Genomic DNA, 18,526 nt, shown 5'->3' with positions numbered 1-18,526 from the left:
AAGAACGATTCATGAGTTGGACCACACTCAGCACCTGGAGAGGCTCAGAGAGCTCCACCCAGCAACATGGCAGGCAGTATTTACAGACAGGAAAAGGAAGTGACATACAGAAACAGCTTGATTGGTTACAGGTCTGCCTTTGCCTTATCTGCAGGTGGTGTGATGAAGCATTTGCATTATATGGACAATGTCCCATCAGTTTGGCAGCCTGTGATTGGCTGAAGCTCAGCTGCTGTGATTGGCTGAGACTTAGTTGCTGTGACTGGCTGAAGCTCAGCTGCTGTGATTGGCTGAAGCTTAGCTGCTGTGATTGGCTGAGACAGCTATTTGTTACAAGAATATACTCTTAGGTTGCAGTTTGTTTACATACTAATTTAGGTTATAGTTTGCTATGTATGGAGGCAGTTTTAGACCAAATTTAATTTAAGTTGTTATATATTTTTAATGAGGTTTCCCCAGTCTTCACTAACTTGTAAGCACAGAAAGGGCCAGGCTAATGACTGCTACAAGGCCCCTATCCCCTGAGAAAGGCCCACCTAAGGAATTCTAAAAGTCACCATGCCTAAGTCATGTCCTCACCGAGATGCCTTCTGCCAGATGCGGCTGTTGCTACTTCCTCTCACGGAGCTTTTTTTTCTTTTTCTTTTTTTTTTTTTTCCGAGTTGGAGTCTCGCTCTGTCCCCAGGCTGGAGTGCAGTGGTGCGATCTCGGCTCACTGCAACTTCTGCCTCCCAGGTTCAAGCAATTCTCTGCCTCAGCCTCCCAAGCAGCTGGGATGACAGGCATCTGTTACCACGCTCGGTTAATTTTTCTATTTTTAGTAGAGAAGGGGTTTCGCCATGTTGGCCAGGCTGATCTTGAACTCCTGACCTTGTGATCCACCCGCCTCGGCCTCCCAAAGTGCTGGGATTACAGATGTGAGCTACCGCGCCTGGCCTCACGGAGCTTTTATAGCCTGCCTGGTATAGTCTCCCTTTTTATTAACTCAAAGTCGACTGATTGGTAACCTCATAATGGGAGTGACATCCCATCATATACCCAGGTTCCACCTGCACCCCTTTGGAGATGACATTCTCCAAAAGGGTCCCCAGGCAGTGACGCTTTCACCCGCTCCTTTCAGTGTTTTTGAAAGAGTTATTTCTCTTTTAACCTACAATGACCCCTCCCTAGGACAGAAATATGCATCCCTGAAATGGGATATGGATTCAAGGGATGGCCATCATGGCCTCGGAATCTCTCATCCCCATATATCCCAGCTCCTGGCATAGGCTCATTCTTCACTAAAGGGGGTGCCACTCCAAGAATGCCTGACTCTCCAATATCATCCTGCTGGTGTTGGCCTACTGGGTCTATCCTACCTGCTCACCAAACACGTCCAAACATGTTTCAATCCTACCAATGGACACTCTACAGACTCAGGCTGCAAACCCTACTGCATAATCAATATGTGTATCCCAGAGAAGGATTTCTTTTTGTTGAAACCTTTGTGGTGGCAGACAGGCAACGTGATTATAAAACCAAACTAGCAATGACCCTAGGTTTTGAAGGGATCGAGACCTAACTCCAGTCCCAGTCTTATCACACCCTCCCTGTATGACAGGCTACTTACCAACTAGACCCTCAATTCTTCATCCAGAAATTTGGAAAAACCTGTACAGCTAAAGGGGCTTCATGGGGATTTAATAACATACAGATGATGCCTACCCAATGTCTAGCACATAGAAAGAGCTCTGCAAAACTTGCCCCTTTCTCATTTGGTGAATGATGATACCATCTTTGATGATCTTCTCTTCCAGATCTAATATTCCATAATGCATATTGTCTTGAGTCAGAACAATGCTAGAATTCCTGGATTACAATGCCAAACTCTTAAACCATTAAACATTATTTCCCAGTCACTCCCCATGACATTCCCAGCTCTCAGTATCATACAATGGTTCCCAATCGCCTCATCCAGAAAACTGCCCCCCCAAATCTATGTACAGTGGGAAAAGATCATAATCAGTTCTATTTTTTTTTTTTTTTTTTTTTTTTTTTTTTGAGATGGAGTCTCGCTCTGTCTCCCAGGCTGGAGTGCAATGGTGCAATCTTGGCTCACTCCAACCTCTGCCTCCCAGGTTCAAGTGATTCTCCTGCCTCAGCCTCCTGAGTAGCTGGGACTACAGGCGCCGGCCACCATGCCTGGCTAATTTTTTGTATTTTTAGTAGAGATGGAGTTTCACCATGTTGGCCAGGATGGTCTCAAACTGCTGACCTCGTAATCTGCCTGCCTTGGCCTCTCAAAGTGCTGGGATTACAGGCGTGAGCCACCGCGCCCGGCAGTAATCAGTTCTTACTTGATAGAAGAAAACAGACAATTCACATCTTTTTCCCATAGTCTCCACCCACCCACACAAACGTGATACAAATGGTTTCTAATTTACCACACCCCACCTGTCATCCACTTATTTGGACAAATGCTGTCTCACATGCTATACAAAAAAGAGGTAAGGTCTTTACCAAGAAAAGGTTGCATATGGATCCCTGAGTCCTACTAGGACAGTTGTCCTTTTTTTCTTTCCAGAATGCCATTGACATCCTGGGCTTCAGCTCAGAGGAGAAAGTTGGGATCTACAAACTGACAGGAGCCGTGATGCATTATGGGAACATGAAGTTCAAGCAGAAGCAGCGTGAGGAGCAGGCGGAGCCGGACGGCACCGAAGGTAACTTCATCTGGGAAAGGGATGCGATTGGGTCCAGCTGTGTTCGTGTGTGGGCGAGGCCACGTGACATAAACTGCATTTATCTAAGAACTGTTCTTCCAAAACTGCATAAATCAAATCTGGGTTTCCTGAAACTCATTGTAGCACACACTAGGAAGTCCGCTCACTAAGTCAAGGACTCCTAGAGTGGTGAATCCTTGAAAAACAAAAAGCATCATTCTTGTAAATGAATAATCACCACCCTCTCCACTATCTTTCACCATCTAAATGTGCCTGTTTACTTTTTGTTTTGTTTTGTTTTTGTTTGTTTGTTTTGTTTTTTTTGAGATGGAGTCTCGCTCTGTCGCTTAGGCTGGAGTGCAGTGGCGCGATCTCCGCTCACTGCAAGCTCCGCCTTCCGGGTTCACGCCATTCTCCTGCCTCAGCCTCCCGAGCAGCTGGGACCACAGGCGCCCGCCACCACGCCCGGCTAATATTTTGTATTTTTAGTGGAGACGGGGTTTCACCGTGCTAGCCAGGATGGTCTCGATCTCCTGACCTCGTGATCTGCCCACCTTGGCCTCCCAAAGTGCTGGGATTACAGGCGTGATGTGCCTGTTTTTTTTAAGGTGGACTTTTATGAGACAATATTGTTAGGTGAACTTCTCTTTCTCGCCACCAGAATGCAGTCTTAATCACTCAGGCCTAAAATGAGGCCTTTGGCAAAGCGGGAGCCAAGTTTTGTTCCTCCCATCATCTCCACCCCAGCATCTGTTGAACTTGACCCTGAACCAAGAATGGTGAACGGTTCTTCCTCCCCATAACTCTCACCTGGCTGATCCTACCGCCACCCTCTGCCTCATCCCTAAGAGGCCTGGAACTAGAGCACAGGGCAGCAGGAAGGGCTGAGCAGTGACTGACTCCCGCCCATACGTCCTGCTCATTAGACTTCTTAGCTCTCACGATGCTTCTTACAAGTTCCTTGAATTAAAGCCTGGCAACACGGATCGTTCTTGATAATTCTGCCTTTTGATTACAGCCCCACAGTGTGTGAAGCAGTGCGCTTTAAATTCTCAAGTAATAAAAAGGAAGTGCAGCCATAAATGAAAGGGTGGAAAAATCTACATAACCTTATCAGTGTCCCATAAATGCTTACAGCCTCCTATCCTGGGCCTGCCTGGGTTAATTCTCCCCTTTTGTTAACTTAAAGTCAACTGCTTGGTCACTGCATCATGGGAGTTGTACAGGTTCCGCTGCACTCAAGTAAAGGAGATTATACAAGGCATGTACACCAGGGAGCACACCTTGGGTGCCATCCTAGAATCCTGCCCATCACAGTGGAGGGGACTCCAAGTCTTCACACAGGAAACACTTCTGACTGGGGCAATCAGGGAAGGCTTCCTGATAGAAGGGGCACTGACTTGGACTTTGAGGGATGAGTAGGATTCTGAAAAATTGGGGGAGAGATCAGTTCAAGCAGAAGAAACGTCATGAGCAGGCCAGGCACGGCAGCTCCCGCCTGTAATCCCAGCACTTTGGGAGGCCGAGGTGGGTGGATCATCTGAGGTTAGAGGTCAAGACCAGCCTGGCCAACATGGTAAAACCCCTTCTCTACTAAAAATACAAATTGGCTGGGCATAATGGTGCCCGCCTATAGTCCCAGCTACTCGGGAAACTGAGGCAGGAGAATCACTTGAACCCATGAGGCGGAGGTTGCAGTGAGCCAAGATCGTGGCATTGCACTGCAGCCTGGGTGAGAAGAGTGAAACTCCATCAAGAAAGAAAGAAAAGAAAGGAAGAAGGAATGAAGGAAGGAAGGAAGGAAGGAATGGGGGCAGATCACCTGAGGTCAAGAGCTCAAGACCAGCCTGGCCAACATGGCAAAACCCCGTCTCTACTAAAAATACCAAAATTAGCCAGGTGTGGTGGCGCCCACCTGCAATCCCAGCTATACAAGAGGCTGAGGCAGGAGAATCGCTTGAGCCCAGGAAGCAGAGCTTGCAGTGAGCCAAGATCGTGCCACTGCACTCCAGCCTGGGCAACAGAGCAAGACTCCATCTCAAGAAAAAGAGAATTTTAAAGTAACAATTTTGCCATCACTTTGGGAAGGTCTTGAGTGTCAGGATTAATGATTTAGAGTGTATGGCAGGCCACGGAAGCTGCTGTTCAAGTAGCAGGGGAAGTACATGCAGACAACCTGAAATTAATCTGTCAGCAGCCAGGCTCACCAAGAGTGGGAAAACTTGAAAAAAAAAAAAAAGTATCAGGCTCCTCAGCAACAGTGCATTGATACACATATTGATATACCTCAGTAGGGTCCCAGGCCCTCTTTCAGCCCTAGCAGCTGTGTGTGTGCAGTGCTTAGGAGCAGAAAGTGGAGGGCTATAATCAAGGCCTGAGCTCCAATGATATCAATGACGATACCAACCCAAGTTAATATTTGCTGGGTGCTCACTAGTCACCAGGCATGCTTCATGACAACCCTATAACATGGGTACGGTCACTGTCTCCCATTTTACAGATGGCAAAACTGAGGCACAAAGAAGCAAAACCAAAATCTAAACCTAGGCAATCTGACTCTAGAGCCCACGCTCTTTGCCACTATAACTGCTGGAAGCAATGGAGAGGCCAGGCATTTTGAGAGTGAAATGAGCAGGACTTGGTGCCTGCCTGAACAAAGGAATGTCAGGGGCAAGAGAGAGAAGGATGTATCACCCCTTTCAAGTTTAAATGACAAGAAGAATAATGGTACCATCCACCTGAATGGGCAAAGCAAGAAAAGGAGATAATTCGAGGAGAGAGTAAAGCATGCATCTGGCCTCTGATTAAGTACTTAACATAGACTGCCCTAGATTTTTATTAACTCATCTCCCCACCCAGCAACGAGGCAAGGGTCCCAACCAAGAAGTTGTCCCTGGGGGCTGGGCATGGTGGCTCACACTTGTAATCCCAGCACTTTGGGAGGTGGGCAGATCACAAGGTCAGGAGATCAAGACCGTCCTGGCCAACATGGTGAAACCTCGTCTCTACTAAAATACAAAAAATTGGCCAGGCGTGGTGGCGGGCGCCTGTAATCCCAGCTACTCGGGAGGTGAGGCAGGAGAATGGCATGAACCCGGGAGGCGGAGCTTGCAGTGAGCTGAGATCGCGCCACTGCAGTCCAGCCTGGACAACATTGTGAAACTCCGTCTCCAAAAAAAAAAAAAAAAAGTCCCTGGGGAGCAGCATTTCTCTGCCTTTTTGATGAGCTCAATACAGGCCACCAGGTCCTTCTCAAAGTCAATGAACGTCTGCTGAAGTATATGAAAACATATAACCCATGAACTGTAGGAAACAGCCAAAAGTTTACTGCTTTTGACCATCTCCAAACATTTAAAGGCAGGGTCAACTTTTGTACTTCTCTTCCAACTATAAGCATGGTACTTTGCTTAAATTAGGAAGGTGCCTCATGTATATTGTCAACTGTCCAAATGGTGGCTCCTTTACTCATATAACATTTTAATGTATTGTCAGACTCCAACATAACTATGTAATTAATTTTTTTTTTTGAGTCGGAGTCTTGCTCTTGTTACCCAGGCTGGAGTTCAATGGCATGATGTTGGCTCATTGCAACCTCCGCCTCCTAGGTTCAAGCGATTCTCCTTCCTCAGCCTCCCGAGTAGCTGGGATTACAGGCGCTTGCCACAATGCCTGGCTAATTTTTGTATTTTTAGTAGAGATGGGGCCATGTTGGCCAGGCTGGTCTCAAACTCCTGACCTCAGGTGATCCACCCGCCTCAGCCTTCCAAAGTGCTGGGATTACAGGCGTGAACCACCGTGCCTGGCCTGTAATTAACATTTTTTTATGAAATCGAAATATAGGTCAAAATTGGCCACGGAGTATCTTATTGTTAAAACCGCATCTAGGAGGCAAATTGGAAGTTCCTGAGAACCATGGGCCCCTGGATATGGGATTAAAGCTTCAGTGAACAAGTCCAGACCTGGTACAGATATGACAACATGAAAACATTTAAGAAAATTACAGAAAACACTTCTGGGAGAAGCCGGGGGCTGACTGGACACTTTAGCAGCTACTGTTTTTGCATGATGCCATTTTTTTCTCTTCCTTCAGTGGCTGACAAAGCTGGCTACCTGATGGGACTGAATTCTGCAGAAATGCTGAAGGGCCTGTGCTGTCCAAGGGTGAAGGTTGGGAATGAATATGTCACTAAAGGGCAAAATGTCCAGCAGGTAATGGAGATGCTCTGAATCCAGTTGACTGAGATCTTTTGCTATTTGAGCCATTATCTTAAAGCTCCTTCAGTTGCAGGTATCAGAAATGCACACGAAATCAGCTTTCACATTAAGAGGAAGTTCATTTTTAGGCTTCAGAGGCAGCTGAAGGAATGCAAATCATCAAGTGCCCATTGGATGCCATGAGGACCTGGAATTAGAAATTGAAGAGCCCTCTGGAGCCAGGCAGCCTCCCTCCAGCTCCTCTGGGATTCATGGGCTGTTGAGTCTCTCCTCTGTTGTGTCCTTGCTAGGCAGATAAGTTTCCTGGACCTCTCTTGCCCGTGGCCACCCCATAGCTCCCAAGTTTATATCTCTGTTTCCAGCCTCACCCTGAGACTGAGACCAGTGTCTTTTGATCCCTATTCCAAATTCTTAGGAGAGATACTCAATTAATCCAATCTGGATCAAGTGTTCACCTCTGGTCTAATTAAGTGTGGCCAGGGGCTGGAGTCAAATGCTATAACCATGTTGTTAGAAAAATATCTTTGTAAATAAGATAGTTCTCAAAGGTGAACAGCATGAGCTGGGCAAACACCTCATAAAATATTTAATATTACATTGAATGATATGAAATCGCCAATATTCAACTGCTTTTGATTTTCTTTTTTTCTTTTCTTTCTTTCTTTTTTTTTTTTTTTGAGACAGAGTCTCGCTATGTCGCCAGGCTGGAGTGCAGTGGCATGATCTTGGCTCACTGCAACCTCCGCCTCCCAAGTTCAAGTGATTCTCCTGCCTCAGCCTCCCGAATAGCTGGGATTACAGGCACGCGCCACCACACCTGGCTAATTTTTGTATTTTTGGTAGAGACGGGGTTTCACCATGTTGGCCAGGATGGTCTTGAACTCCTGACCTCGTGATCCGCCCGCCTTGGCCTCCCAAAGTGCTGGGATTACAGGTGTGAGCCACCACGCCTAGCCAATAGCTTTTGATTTTCAAGTCAATTTCATATGTTTCAACTTAATGCAGCCATAGAAACACTAACTCAAGGGTTGAGTGGGTGATCCTTTTTCAAGGTGACCAACTCGGTGGGTGCTCTGGCCAAAGCCGTCTACGAGAAGATGTTCCTGTGGATGGTCACCCGCATCAACCAGCAGCTGGACACCAAGCAGCCCAGGCAGTACTTCATTGGGGTCTTGGACATTGCTGGCTTTGAGATCTTTGATGTGAGTTGTGACCTTCTACTTTCTTGTCTGCTTTGCTGAATCTCCAATGTATTGTCCAAGCTCACTCAAATTCTTCGGTATTTGAATCACCCAGTTCAACAGCCTGGAGCAGCTGTGCATCAACTTCACCAATGAGAAACTGCAACAGTTTTTCAACCACCACATGTTCGTGCTGGAGCAGGACGAGTACAAGAAGGAAGGCATCGAGTGGGAGTTCATTGACTTCGGGATGGACCTGGCTGCCTGCATCGAGCTCATCGAGAAGGTAGATACTGCTCCCTGGGACAGCTCCTCCTTATTGGGGACCCTCCCCTTCTTGCTCTGATTCTTTTCTGCTCACAGATTGGTGCCCCTAGCCCCCAGGCTGCAAGCCTTCAGATAGATAACTGAATGCCTTTTTGCAAAGAGAATGAATGTCCTAAATCTGTTCTGACACTTAAAGAGGTTTATGGGTCATTAAAATCCAAGGGCTCAGTTATCTCCAAGAATGTGATGGAACCCCAGTAAGGACTGTGGTATTTCTTACCTATTTGACTTACCCAAAGACCCAAGGAGGCAGAACCATGGAGCAGTGTGGCTCTTGGAGGGATGTTAATACGAAAACAGGAATGGACATTAACTTTTTTTTTTTTTTTTTTGAGACGGAGTCTTGCTCTGTCACCCAGGCTGGAGTGCAGTGGCGCAGTTTCACCTCACTGCAACCTCCACCTCCTGGGTTCAAGCGATCCTCCTGCCTCCACCTCCTGAATAGTTGGGACTACAGGTGCCCGCCACCACGCCTGGATAATTTTTTTTTTTTTTTTTTTTTTTTTTTTTGTAGAGTCCAGGTTTCACCATGTTGGCCAGGCTGGTCTCAAACTCCTGACCTTGTGATCCGCCCACCTCAGCCTCCCAAAGTACTGGGATTACAGACGTGAGCCACCACGCCTGGCCGACATTAACTTTTTAAAAAGGAATTCCCGTAACATTTGAGCACTGCTCATGTTGGAATGAGTATATCTTCCTAAGGTGGCTACTGAGAAATTGAGACATTATTGTTCAAAATATTACATTACTTTACGGCTATATATGAAACTTTACTTTTTTTGTACACCTATTGAAAAAAGTATGCTACATTTATACACACATAATTTTATCCTATATTCTTTTGTTCAGCAAATATTAATTAAGCACATACTCTATGCCTAGCACTTTCTGGTCATCCCCCAAACAGACCAAGAGTCTTGCTCTCACCGAGCGTACATGCCAGTGTTCCTGGTACCAGAGTGAAAGCACCAAAGAAGCTTTTTTGGCTTCTCCAGACCATGCAGCAGGGGTATGCACTATTATATGTGGAGGTGTAGACTCTGTTATCCTCTTTCCAGCCTATGGGCATCTTCTCCATCCTGGAAGAGGAGTGCATGTTCCCCAAGGCAACAGACACCTCCTTCAAGAACAAGCTGTATGACCAGCATCTTGGAAAATCCAACAACTTCCAGAAGCCCAAGCCTGCCAAAGGCAAGGCTGAGGCTCACTTCTCGCTGGTGCACTATGCCGGCACCGTGGACTACAACATCGCTGGCTGGCTCGACAAGAACAAGGACCCCCTGAACGAGACTGTGGTGGGGCTGTACCAGAAGTCTTCGCTGAAGCTTCTCTCCTTCCTTTTTTCCAACTATGCTGGTGCAGAGACAGGTAAAATTCTATCATTTCTTTCCCTCTGTGGGACGTTCTGTGTAATGACTCCTAACCCAGAGCTGCTTGTGAAGAACCAGTAATCAGACATGAGCTTCAGCTGAGTATGATGTTTCTCTTGCAACTCCATTTTTCTTCCTCCTGCTCTTATTCTTCCTCTTCCGTAAGAGATTGAGCTCTATGGAGGTAAACAGGACCTCTCAGTGGCCAAGATAGTCAACATCACATTGTTTAATAGTTTTCTATTGAGGTATAATTCACGTATGGTAAAATTCACCCTTAAATCTATTTAGTGGTTTTGGCCAGGCATGGTGGCTCATGCCTGTAATCCCAGCTCTTTGGGAGGCCAAGGTGGGGGCCGATCACTTGAGGTCAGGAGTTTGAGACCAGCCTGGCCAACATGGTGAAACCCCGTCTCTACTAAAAATACAAAAATTAGCCGAGTGTGGTGGCACACACCTGTAGTCCCAGATACTCAGGAGGCTGAGGCTGGAGAATTGCTTTAACCTAGGAAGCAGAGGTTACAGTGAATGGAGTTTGCATCACTGCCCTCCAGCCTGGGTGACAGAGTGAGACTCTATCTATTTAAAAAAAAAAAAAGTAGTGGTTTTTAGGATATTCACAATGTTGTGTGACCATCACCACTGTGGAATTTGAGGACATTTTTCACACCCCTGTAACCCATGAGCAAATTTGTTTTTTTTTTGTTTTTTTTTTTTTTTTTTTTGAGACAGAGTCTTGCTCTGTCTCCAGGCTGGAGTGCAGTGGTGCGATCTCGGCTCACTGCAACCTCCGCCTCCCAGGTTCAAGTGATTCCCCTGCCTCAGCCTCCCAAGTAGCTGGGACTACAGGTGTGCACCACCACGCCCGGCTAATTTTTTGTATTTTTAGTAGAGACAGGGTTTCATCATGTTGGCCGGGATGGTCTCGATCTCCTGACCCTGTGATCCGCCCGCCTCGGCCTCCCAAAGTGCTGGGATTATAGGCATGAGCCACCATGCCTGTCCCCATGAGCAGATTTCTATCCCTAGCCTCTGGCAACCACTCATCAACTTTCTGTCCCTGTAGATTTGCCTATCTACATAGGCATGTAAATGAAATTATATACTGGATGCTCTTTTGCATCTGGCTTCTTTCCCTCAGGTTACTGTTCTCAAGGTCTGTCACTGTTGTAGCATGTATCAGGACTTTGTTCTTTCTTATGGACAAATAATAATTCATTGTATGAATATATCACATTTCGTCTGCACATTCATCAGCCGATGACCTTTTCGGCTACTGTGCATGATGTTGCTATGAACATTTGTATAGAAGTTTATATGTGACCATATATTTGCAATTCTTTTGGGTATATACAGTACCTAGGAGTAGAGTTGCTCGGTCATATAATAACTGTGTTCAAAGTTTTCAGTAACTTCTGAACTCCTTTCCAGAGTGGTTACACAGGGGCCAGGCGTGTTGGCTCACACCTGTAATCCCAACACTTTGGGACGCTGAGGCGGAAGGATCATTTGAGGCCAGGAGTTCAAGATCAGTGTGGGCAACACAGAGATCCTGTCTCTAAAATAAAATAAAATAAAATAAAATAATTAGCCAGAAGTGGTGGTGCACACCTGTAGTCCAGCTACTTGGGAGCCTGAGCTGGGAGGATCACATGAGATTGGGTGGCTGAGATTGCACTGAGCCATGATTGGGCTACTGTACTCCAGCCCGGATGACAGAGTGAGACCCTATCTCAAATAAATAAATAAGTAACACAAGCCAGTAACACTTTTTAAGATTACCAGTAAATATACTTTTAAATAGTTGCCAACATACAGTTTTAACATTATATGCCATTTTAAATGCATACATTTAATAAATTAATAAAATATATGAAATATAATTATTCATTAGATAATGAGATCATTTTTAAAAAATGAAAGCCTAATTCCTCTGGGCAAGGGAATGTAATAAATGGGAAACGGGCACACATGTAAACCTCAATGATGAAAATCATTTTCTTTGAATCTAATCACAATGTCTCTGTAACTACATTGTATAACCTCGCCTAGAGATAACATCAACTCTAACGTAAGACCCTGTGTGGATGCGGATTTGGGGAAGCGACTTTCCTGCCTTCCCTTCCCCAATCCAAACACGCAGTCATGCTAGACCCCGGGGACAAAGTGGGGTGAAGGGAAAGGAAGATGGGGGAGACTGGGACATGCCATTTTCCCCCAAGGCTGCATCTTGATTAAGTATCAGAGAAAACTGAGTCATTCAGAAAAGGTAGACTCCAAATTAAGATGGCAAATTGGGTTGTTTCCTTTAGGAAAGAAAAAGAAATCAACCTATAAAATATTGTTGAGAAAATTCCATTTTATTACTTTCAGTTACTTACTCTTTAGAGATAAGCAGGGATTAAAGAATAAAAGGAGGTAACTTCATGAAAGAAACTACAAACATTGCCAGACATGGTGGCTCACGTCTGTAATCCCAGCACTTTGAGAGGCCAAGGTGGATGGATCACTTGAAGTCAGGAGTTCAAGACCAGCCTGGCCAATATGGTGCAACCCGTCTCTACTAAAAATACAAAAATTAGCCAGGCATGGTGACGCTCGCCTGTAGTCCCAGATACTTGGGAGGCTGAGGCAGAAGAGTTGCTTGAACCTGGGAAACGAAGGTTGCAGTGAGCCGAGATTGTGCCATTGCACTCCAGCCTGGGTGTCGCAGCAAGATTCCATCTCAAAACAAACAAACAACAACAGAAAAAAAAAAGAAAAGAAAAGAAAAGAAAGAAACTACAAACATTAAGAGGGACATTTCAATCTTGCGAATTATTCAGTTTGCTTTCAGGTCTGATTTCTAAAGAAAAGGACTCCCCTTTTATACTGAGAGTTTAAGTTATACTCCCAGTTAAATGCTACCCACACCCCACTCCCACCCCATTCCCACAATGATAAAGCTGAGGGTTCTCAATCCTGGGTAATTTGGGGGCATTTTAAAAATAAACTAACAGGCCAGGCACGGTGGCTCACGCCTATAATCCCAGCACTTTGGGAGGCCAAAGTCAGGAGTTCAAGACCAGCCTGGCCAACATGGTGAAACCTCATCTCTACTAAAAATACAAAAATTAGCCAGGCATGGTAGCACACGCCTGTAGTCTCAGCTACTTGGGAGGCTGAGGCAAGAGAATGGCTTGAACCTGGGAAGTGGAGGTTGCAGTGAGTTGAGATGGTGCCATTGCACTCCAGCCTGGACAACAGAGCAACACTCCATCTAAAACAAACAAACAAAACCTCAGGTCTCTTATGTCAAAAGGAAACCAGAACTCAGGGCGGGGAAGTGGTGGTTCAGGAAGCCCACTGCTGGGTCCTCTGGGATGCATCTGGCATGCCCTTCTGTGTCTGTCTCCAGGCGACTCCGGAGGAAGCAAGAAGGGCGGGAAGAAGAAGGGCTCCTCTTTCCAGACCGTGTCGGCCGTGTTCAGGGTTGGTGTTTTGGCAGCTTCCACATTCGGTTGTTTTTCTGCCCAGTGAAATGGTATTTGCTAAATGTGCTTGTTTTGGTTTATGTCCCAGGAAAATTTAAACAAATTGATGACTAACTTAAGGAGCACCCACCCTCACTTTGTACGATGTCTGATTCCCAATGAGACCAAGACTCCTGGTGAGTACCAGCAGATCTTGCCAAGTATTTGAACAGAACAGGACGCCCTGAGATAAATGCAAAATTCTGTGGGTGTGCGTTTGGAAAGAGTGATGGTCTGTATCACTTCTGAAAGTAGTCTCTGAAATAGGGTTGCCAGATTTAGCAGATAAAAATACCAGATGTACCCAACACAAAGAAATGATAAATGTTTGAGGTGACAGATATTCTAATTATGCAGATATGATCTTTGCACATTTCACGCTGGTATCAAAATATCATGTGTACCCCATAAATATGTTCAACTATTATGTAACCACAAAAATGCTAAAAACAAAATGCCATATTAAATGTTATTAAATTTCAATTTCAGTTAAACAATGAAAAATGTCTTAGTATAAGTGTGACATATGCAATATTTGGAATATACTTCCTCTAAAAAAGTATGCATTGTTTATCTGAAATTCACATTCAACGGGGACATCTGTATCTTGCCTGGCACCCCTACTATGAAATCATATTCAAAATATTGTGTGTATGTACATAGGCACATCAGATCCAGAGCTTTCATAAGATAAAGGCTCTGTTTACCCCAAAGTTAAATACCACTACATTTGGCAAAGAACCATCTTAGATATCCCATAATCAAAATAGCATCAATAACAACTGTTTGAGGCCATACTGCATGTCAATCACTTTGTTATATTTATCTCGAATCCTTGCAACAGTTCTCTGCAAGATACGCGTATTGATCTCCAGTTTATAAATGAGAAAACTGAGAATCAGAGACTATATATAAATACAGAACCCTGTGCAATGGAGGACTTCTTTAACTGTCACTTCATCCTGATTTGCAAATATTCTTGGAGTCTAGCTTTTTCAGTGTCATTTGTCACAAAAAGGAAAACAAACTGTCACATGGAGCTGTGGCTATGGGGTAGCTCACTCACCAGCTGAGCTGTTCTATGCCCAACACGGGCCTCCCAGCTCAGGATTAAACATCCTGCGTCTGCAACATTACGAGTGAACAGAGGTATAGGTTGTCGGGGGGAAAGAAAAACAAAACAGTTCACCTATTACCACGTGATCCTAAGCAGAGTATTTGAGCACTTTCTGCCTCAGCTTTCTTGTCCATAAAACAAGGATAGGCCGGGCACGGTGGCTCACGCCTATGATCCCAGCACTTTGGGAGGCCGAGGCGGGTGGATCACGAGGTCAGGAGATCGAGACCATCCTGGCTAACATGGTGAAACGCCGTCTCTACTAAAAATACAAAAAAATTAGCTGGGCGTGGTGGCAGCCGCCTGTAGTCCCAGCTACTCGGGAGGCTGAGGCAGGAGAATGGCGTGAACCCGGGAGACGGAGCTTGCAGTGAGCCGAGATCGCGCCACTGCATTCCAGCCTGGGCGACAGAGAGAAACTCTGTCTCAAAAAAAAAAAAAAAAAGAAAAAACAAGGATAAAAGTGGCATTTTAATCTATTATTTACTTCTTTAATAAGCACTCATAAAGTGGTTACTCACTTTGCAAATATTAGCTCATTTAACCCACCTTAGAGGGTTGTCGTGAGGGTTCAATGAGTAAGTGCAAGTCAAGCATTTACAACAGGGCTGAGCACATTGTGAACACCCAGCAAATGTTGGAAGCTAATTATTATTATTATTATTATCACTCAGAACTAGAAACTTTAAATCCCCAATAGCCAGGTGTGTTATAGTTAGTGAAACTGCATCTTCCATGAAAGTTAGGTTCTAAAGTCTAAGTCAAAGGCAATAACCAACTACATCATTGTGATATGCATTATCTGGGGCATCCTGCAGCCTCCTGACCAGTGAGCCGGCTTCTCCAGTGTTGGGAAGAGTGGTTTCTTTGGTTAAGAATCACATGAAATAATTGGCTTGTATGTAGGTCTTGGAAAAAATCCATTTCTGTTACTGTCGTCGTTGAGTACATGCTTGCATAAATCAAATATGCTTGTGGCCTGACTCCTCTCTAAGCAGATGGCCTGCAAGGTGTCGGGGGATAGCTTCAAACTGTGCTTCTGGGAGGAATGCTTTTGGTAATCCACTCGCTTACTTTTTTTTTTTCTTTGAGACAGAGTCTCACTCTGTCACCAGGCTGGAGTGTAGTGGCATGATCTCGGCTCACTGCAAACTCCAACTCCCTGGTTCAAGCTATTCTCCTGCCTCAGCCTCCCGAGTAGCTGGGACTACAGGCACACAGCACCATGCCCAGCTAATTTTTGTATTTTTAGTAGAGACAGGGTTTCACCATGTTGGCCAGGATGGTCTCGATCTCCTGACCTCGTGATATGCCCGCCTCAGCCTCCCAAAGTGCTGGGATTACAGGCGTGAGCCACTGCGCCCTGCCCTACATTTTCTTTGGGAAGGTAAATGTTGCTGAAATGTCTGTCCTTTCCTGTTGCGTTTGCTTCTCCTTAGCTCTGGCACCTACCTCTCTGTTTTCATGTCAATTTCTGGGAATAGCCCAACACTGATACAGAAGCCTGGTGACACCTTAGAAAGCACATAGTGTACCCTCTTTATTTTCTAGAAGACCAGAGACTATGGAGATTTCCATGCCTCACCCCAGGGCACCTAGAGCAGGGGCTGGGAGTCACGATCCATGATCAAATCTCAAGTCCCTCCCCACCCACAGGCACATAAGGGGCTTGCTAGTTGTTCTCCCGAATCCTCTGGGGCTTCACGGGCACAGGTCCTCTGCTCGCCTGCTGAACAAGGGCCCCTCAGGAGCAGGCTCCAACCTCTACTCCTCTCATTCTCCTCTTGCAGCAAACCTGGAGCCTGCTGAGTCTGTGCTGCTGACTCACCAAAAGCTGGCTTGCTGCTGTTTTTAAATGTAGGTTTTATTATTGTTAAGGGATGGTGAGGCCAACAGACTAGAAGATGGTTACTATTAAAAAGACAGTCACGGCCGGGCATGGTGGCTCATGTCTGTAATCCCAACACTTTGGGAGGCTGAGGTGGGTGGATCACCTGAGGTCAGGAGTTTGAGACCAGCCTAACATGGTGAAACCCTGTCTCAACTAAAAATACAAAAATTAGCCTGGCGTGGTGGCGCATGCCTGTAATCCCAGCTACTTGGGAGGCTGAAGCAGAATTGCTTGTACCCGGGAGGCGGCGGGTGCAGTGAGCCGAGATTGCACCACTGCACTCCAGCCTCAGTGACAGACGGAGACTCCGTCTCAAAAAAAAAAAAAAAAAAAAGACACAGTGCTCAAGAGGAGGGGGCCTGCCACAGAGGGCCACGAGGGGAAGCAGCAGGGCTAGGTTTGGGGGTGGGGGAGTAAGGAGAAATCACAGGCCAGAGCCTCGAGGTTCGTTCCCATGGGATGGAGCGGGCGAGGCAGCATGAACAGGCCAAGCAGGTTCAGCATTGACAAGTTTGAATGGTTTCAGCAGGCTTCAAAATGTAGGGACTTTCTCAAGTTGGCCGGTACCCAGGGCCCTGAGGTGACCAGGACAGGGAAATATTGGCCCAGAGTGTAAGAGCCCTGTGAGAGCCTGATAAAGGTAGGGGTAGGGGGTTAAGGGCTTTGGATGGCTGGTTTGCATGTGAACGATGTGCTTGCAGGAGACTTTCTTGCCATCTCCTGGAATAGCTAGCCCCGGGAAGGGCAGTCTCTCCTGAGCCAGCAAGGCCCCATGATGCCGGAGCATAATAAGATACAGCATATTTCAAAAGCATGGCTAATACCACTGCCCACGGAGGCCAAGATGGCTGGAGAAAGGAGTGGGATGGAAGCAATACACTTGGAGAAATAAAGAGGAAAAACCCTTCAGCAGCTGGAGCAGAAGGATGACAGAATAGCTCAGGGAAATTTTTAGAAGTTTTACGCGTTGGTACAAAAGCAAAGGAGGCCCTTTATATGGACCTGATAGAAAACATCTCAGGCCGGGTTTAAGGAAAAACAAAGCAAGCCCTAAGAGAACTCAGCTCAGGATTCTGAATCTGCATAAACCAGAGGGGCCCTGTGAGAGAGGAGAGTGCCGTCTCTGCTCTGCTACAGCCTTGCAAAGCCCTTCACCTCTCTGGGCCTCAGTCTCCCCCAGGGCCCTGCCACCCCATAGGATGCCTCTGCGGGAATTAGAAAAGATCTCCCAGTCCTAGTGGGACACGACCCCTAACAGGATGGACAGCCTGGCAAGCAGGGTGGCATCTCTGGCCTCCCCACCGTAAAATGATGGTCCTTTCAGCTTTCTTCTGGCTCTAGAAGCTTCAATTCTCTTGTAACTATGCCGTTTTCTTTCTGCTCCTGGCACTTAAGAAGAAAGAGGCCTCAGCCACATGGTTAAAGCAAGTGTTAATCATGCCTGCTTTCATCATTTTAACCTTTGTACTCATCTTTTTTCTCTCTCTTTTTTTTTTTTTTTTTTAAGACAGGGTCTCACTCTGTCGCTCAGGCTGGAGTGCAGTGGCGCCGTCTCAGCTAACTGCAACCTCTGCCTCCCCAGTTTAAGCAATCCTCCTGCCTCAGCTTCCCGAGTAGCTGGGATTACAGGGATGCACCACCACACCCAGCTAAGTTTTTGTATTTTTAGTAGAGACGAGGTTTCACCATGTTGGCCAGGGTGGTCTCGAACTCCTGACCTCAGGCGATCCGCCCACCTTGGCCTCCCAAAGTGCTGGGATTACAGGCGTGAGCCACTGCACCCAGCCTGTACTCATCTTAACTCATGTAATCCTCAACCGCCTGATGAAGCAGATACTACAGGTTGAATATCCCTTTATCTGAAATGCTTGGGACCACGAGTGTTGTGAATTTTAAATTTCTGTGGATATTGGAATATTTGTATGTGCCTAATGAGATATCTTGTGGATGGGACCAAGTCTAAACACAAAATTCATCTGTTTCATATGGGTCTTATACACATAGCCCTAAGGTAATTTTATACAATATTTTAAATAATTTTGTATGTGAAACAGTTTTGGCTGCGACCTGCCTCATGAGGTCAGTTGTGGAATTCTCCACTTGTGGCATCAGGTTGGAGCTCAAAAGTTTTCAGGTTTTGAGTTTTCTGATTTGGGATGCTCAACCTACATTATTATCCTTATTTTACGAATAAAGAAATTGAGACAGAGA

At 45.9% G+C, this 18,526-nt stretch overlaps 1 protein-coding gene across 4 annotated transcripts in view; it reads left to right on the top strand.

The window, feature by feature from the left end:
• MYH13 (myosin heavy chain 13) overlaps positions 1 to 18,526 on the top strand; it is a 72,079-nt gene that overhangs the window by 19,836 nt on the left and 33,717 nt on the right. For 2 of the 4 annotated variants that reach the window (XM_024235576.3, XM_054537439.2), the window contains 7 exons: positions 2,564 to 2,702; positions 6,793 to 6,911; positions 7,970 to 8,119; positions 8,214 to 8,384; positions 9,484 to 9,793; positions 13,193 to 13,266; positions 13,357 to 13,444. In XM_024235576.3, the coding sequence (XP_024091344.2) occupies positions 2,564 to 2,702; positions 6,793 to 6,911; positions 7,970 to 8,119; positions 8,214 to 8,384; positions 9,484 to 9,793; positions 13,193 to 13,266; positions 13,357 to 13,444 (1,051 nt within the window). Of the gene's footprint in view, positions 1 to 2,563; positions 2,703 to 6,792; positions 6,912 to 7,969; positions 8,120 to 8,213; positions 8,385 to 9,483; positions 9,794 to 12,740; positions 12,747 to 13,192; positions 13,267 to 13,356; positions 13,445 to 18,526 lie in introns of all 4 variants that reach the window. The other 2 variants (XM_054537441.2, XM_054537440.2) reach the window with 2 other exon arrangements.

This window comes from Pongo abelii, chromosome 19 (assembly GCF_028885655.2).
Source record: "Pongo abelii isolate AG06213 chromosome 19, NHGRI_mPonAbe1-v2.0_pri, whole genome shotgun sequence".
NCBI lineage: Eukaryota > Metazoa > Chordata > Mammalia > Primates > Hominidae > Pongo > Pongo abelii.
Note: the sequence above shows the minus strand (reverse complement) of the source record. Positions and strands in the feature narration are given on the sequence as shown.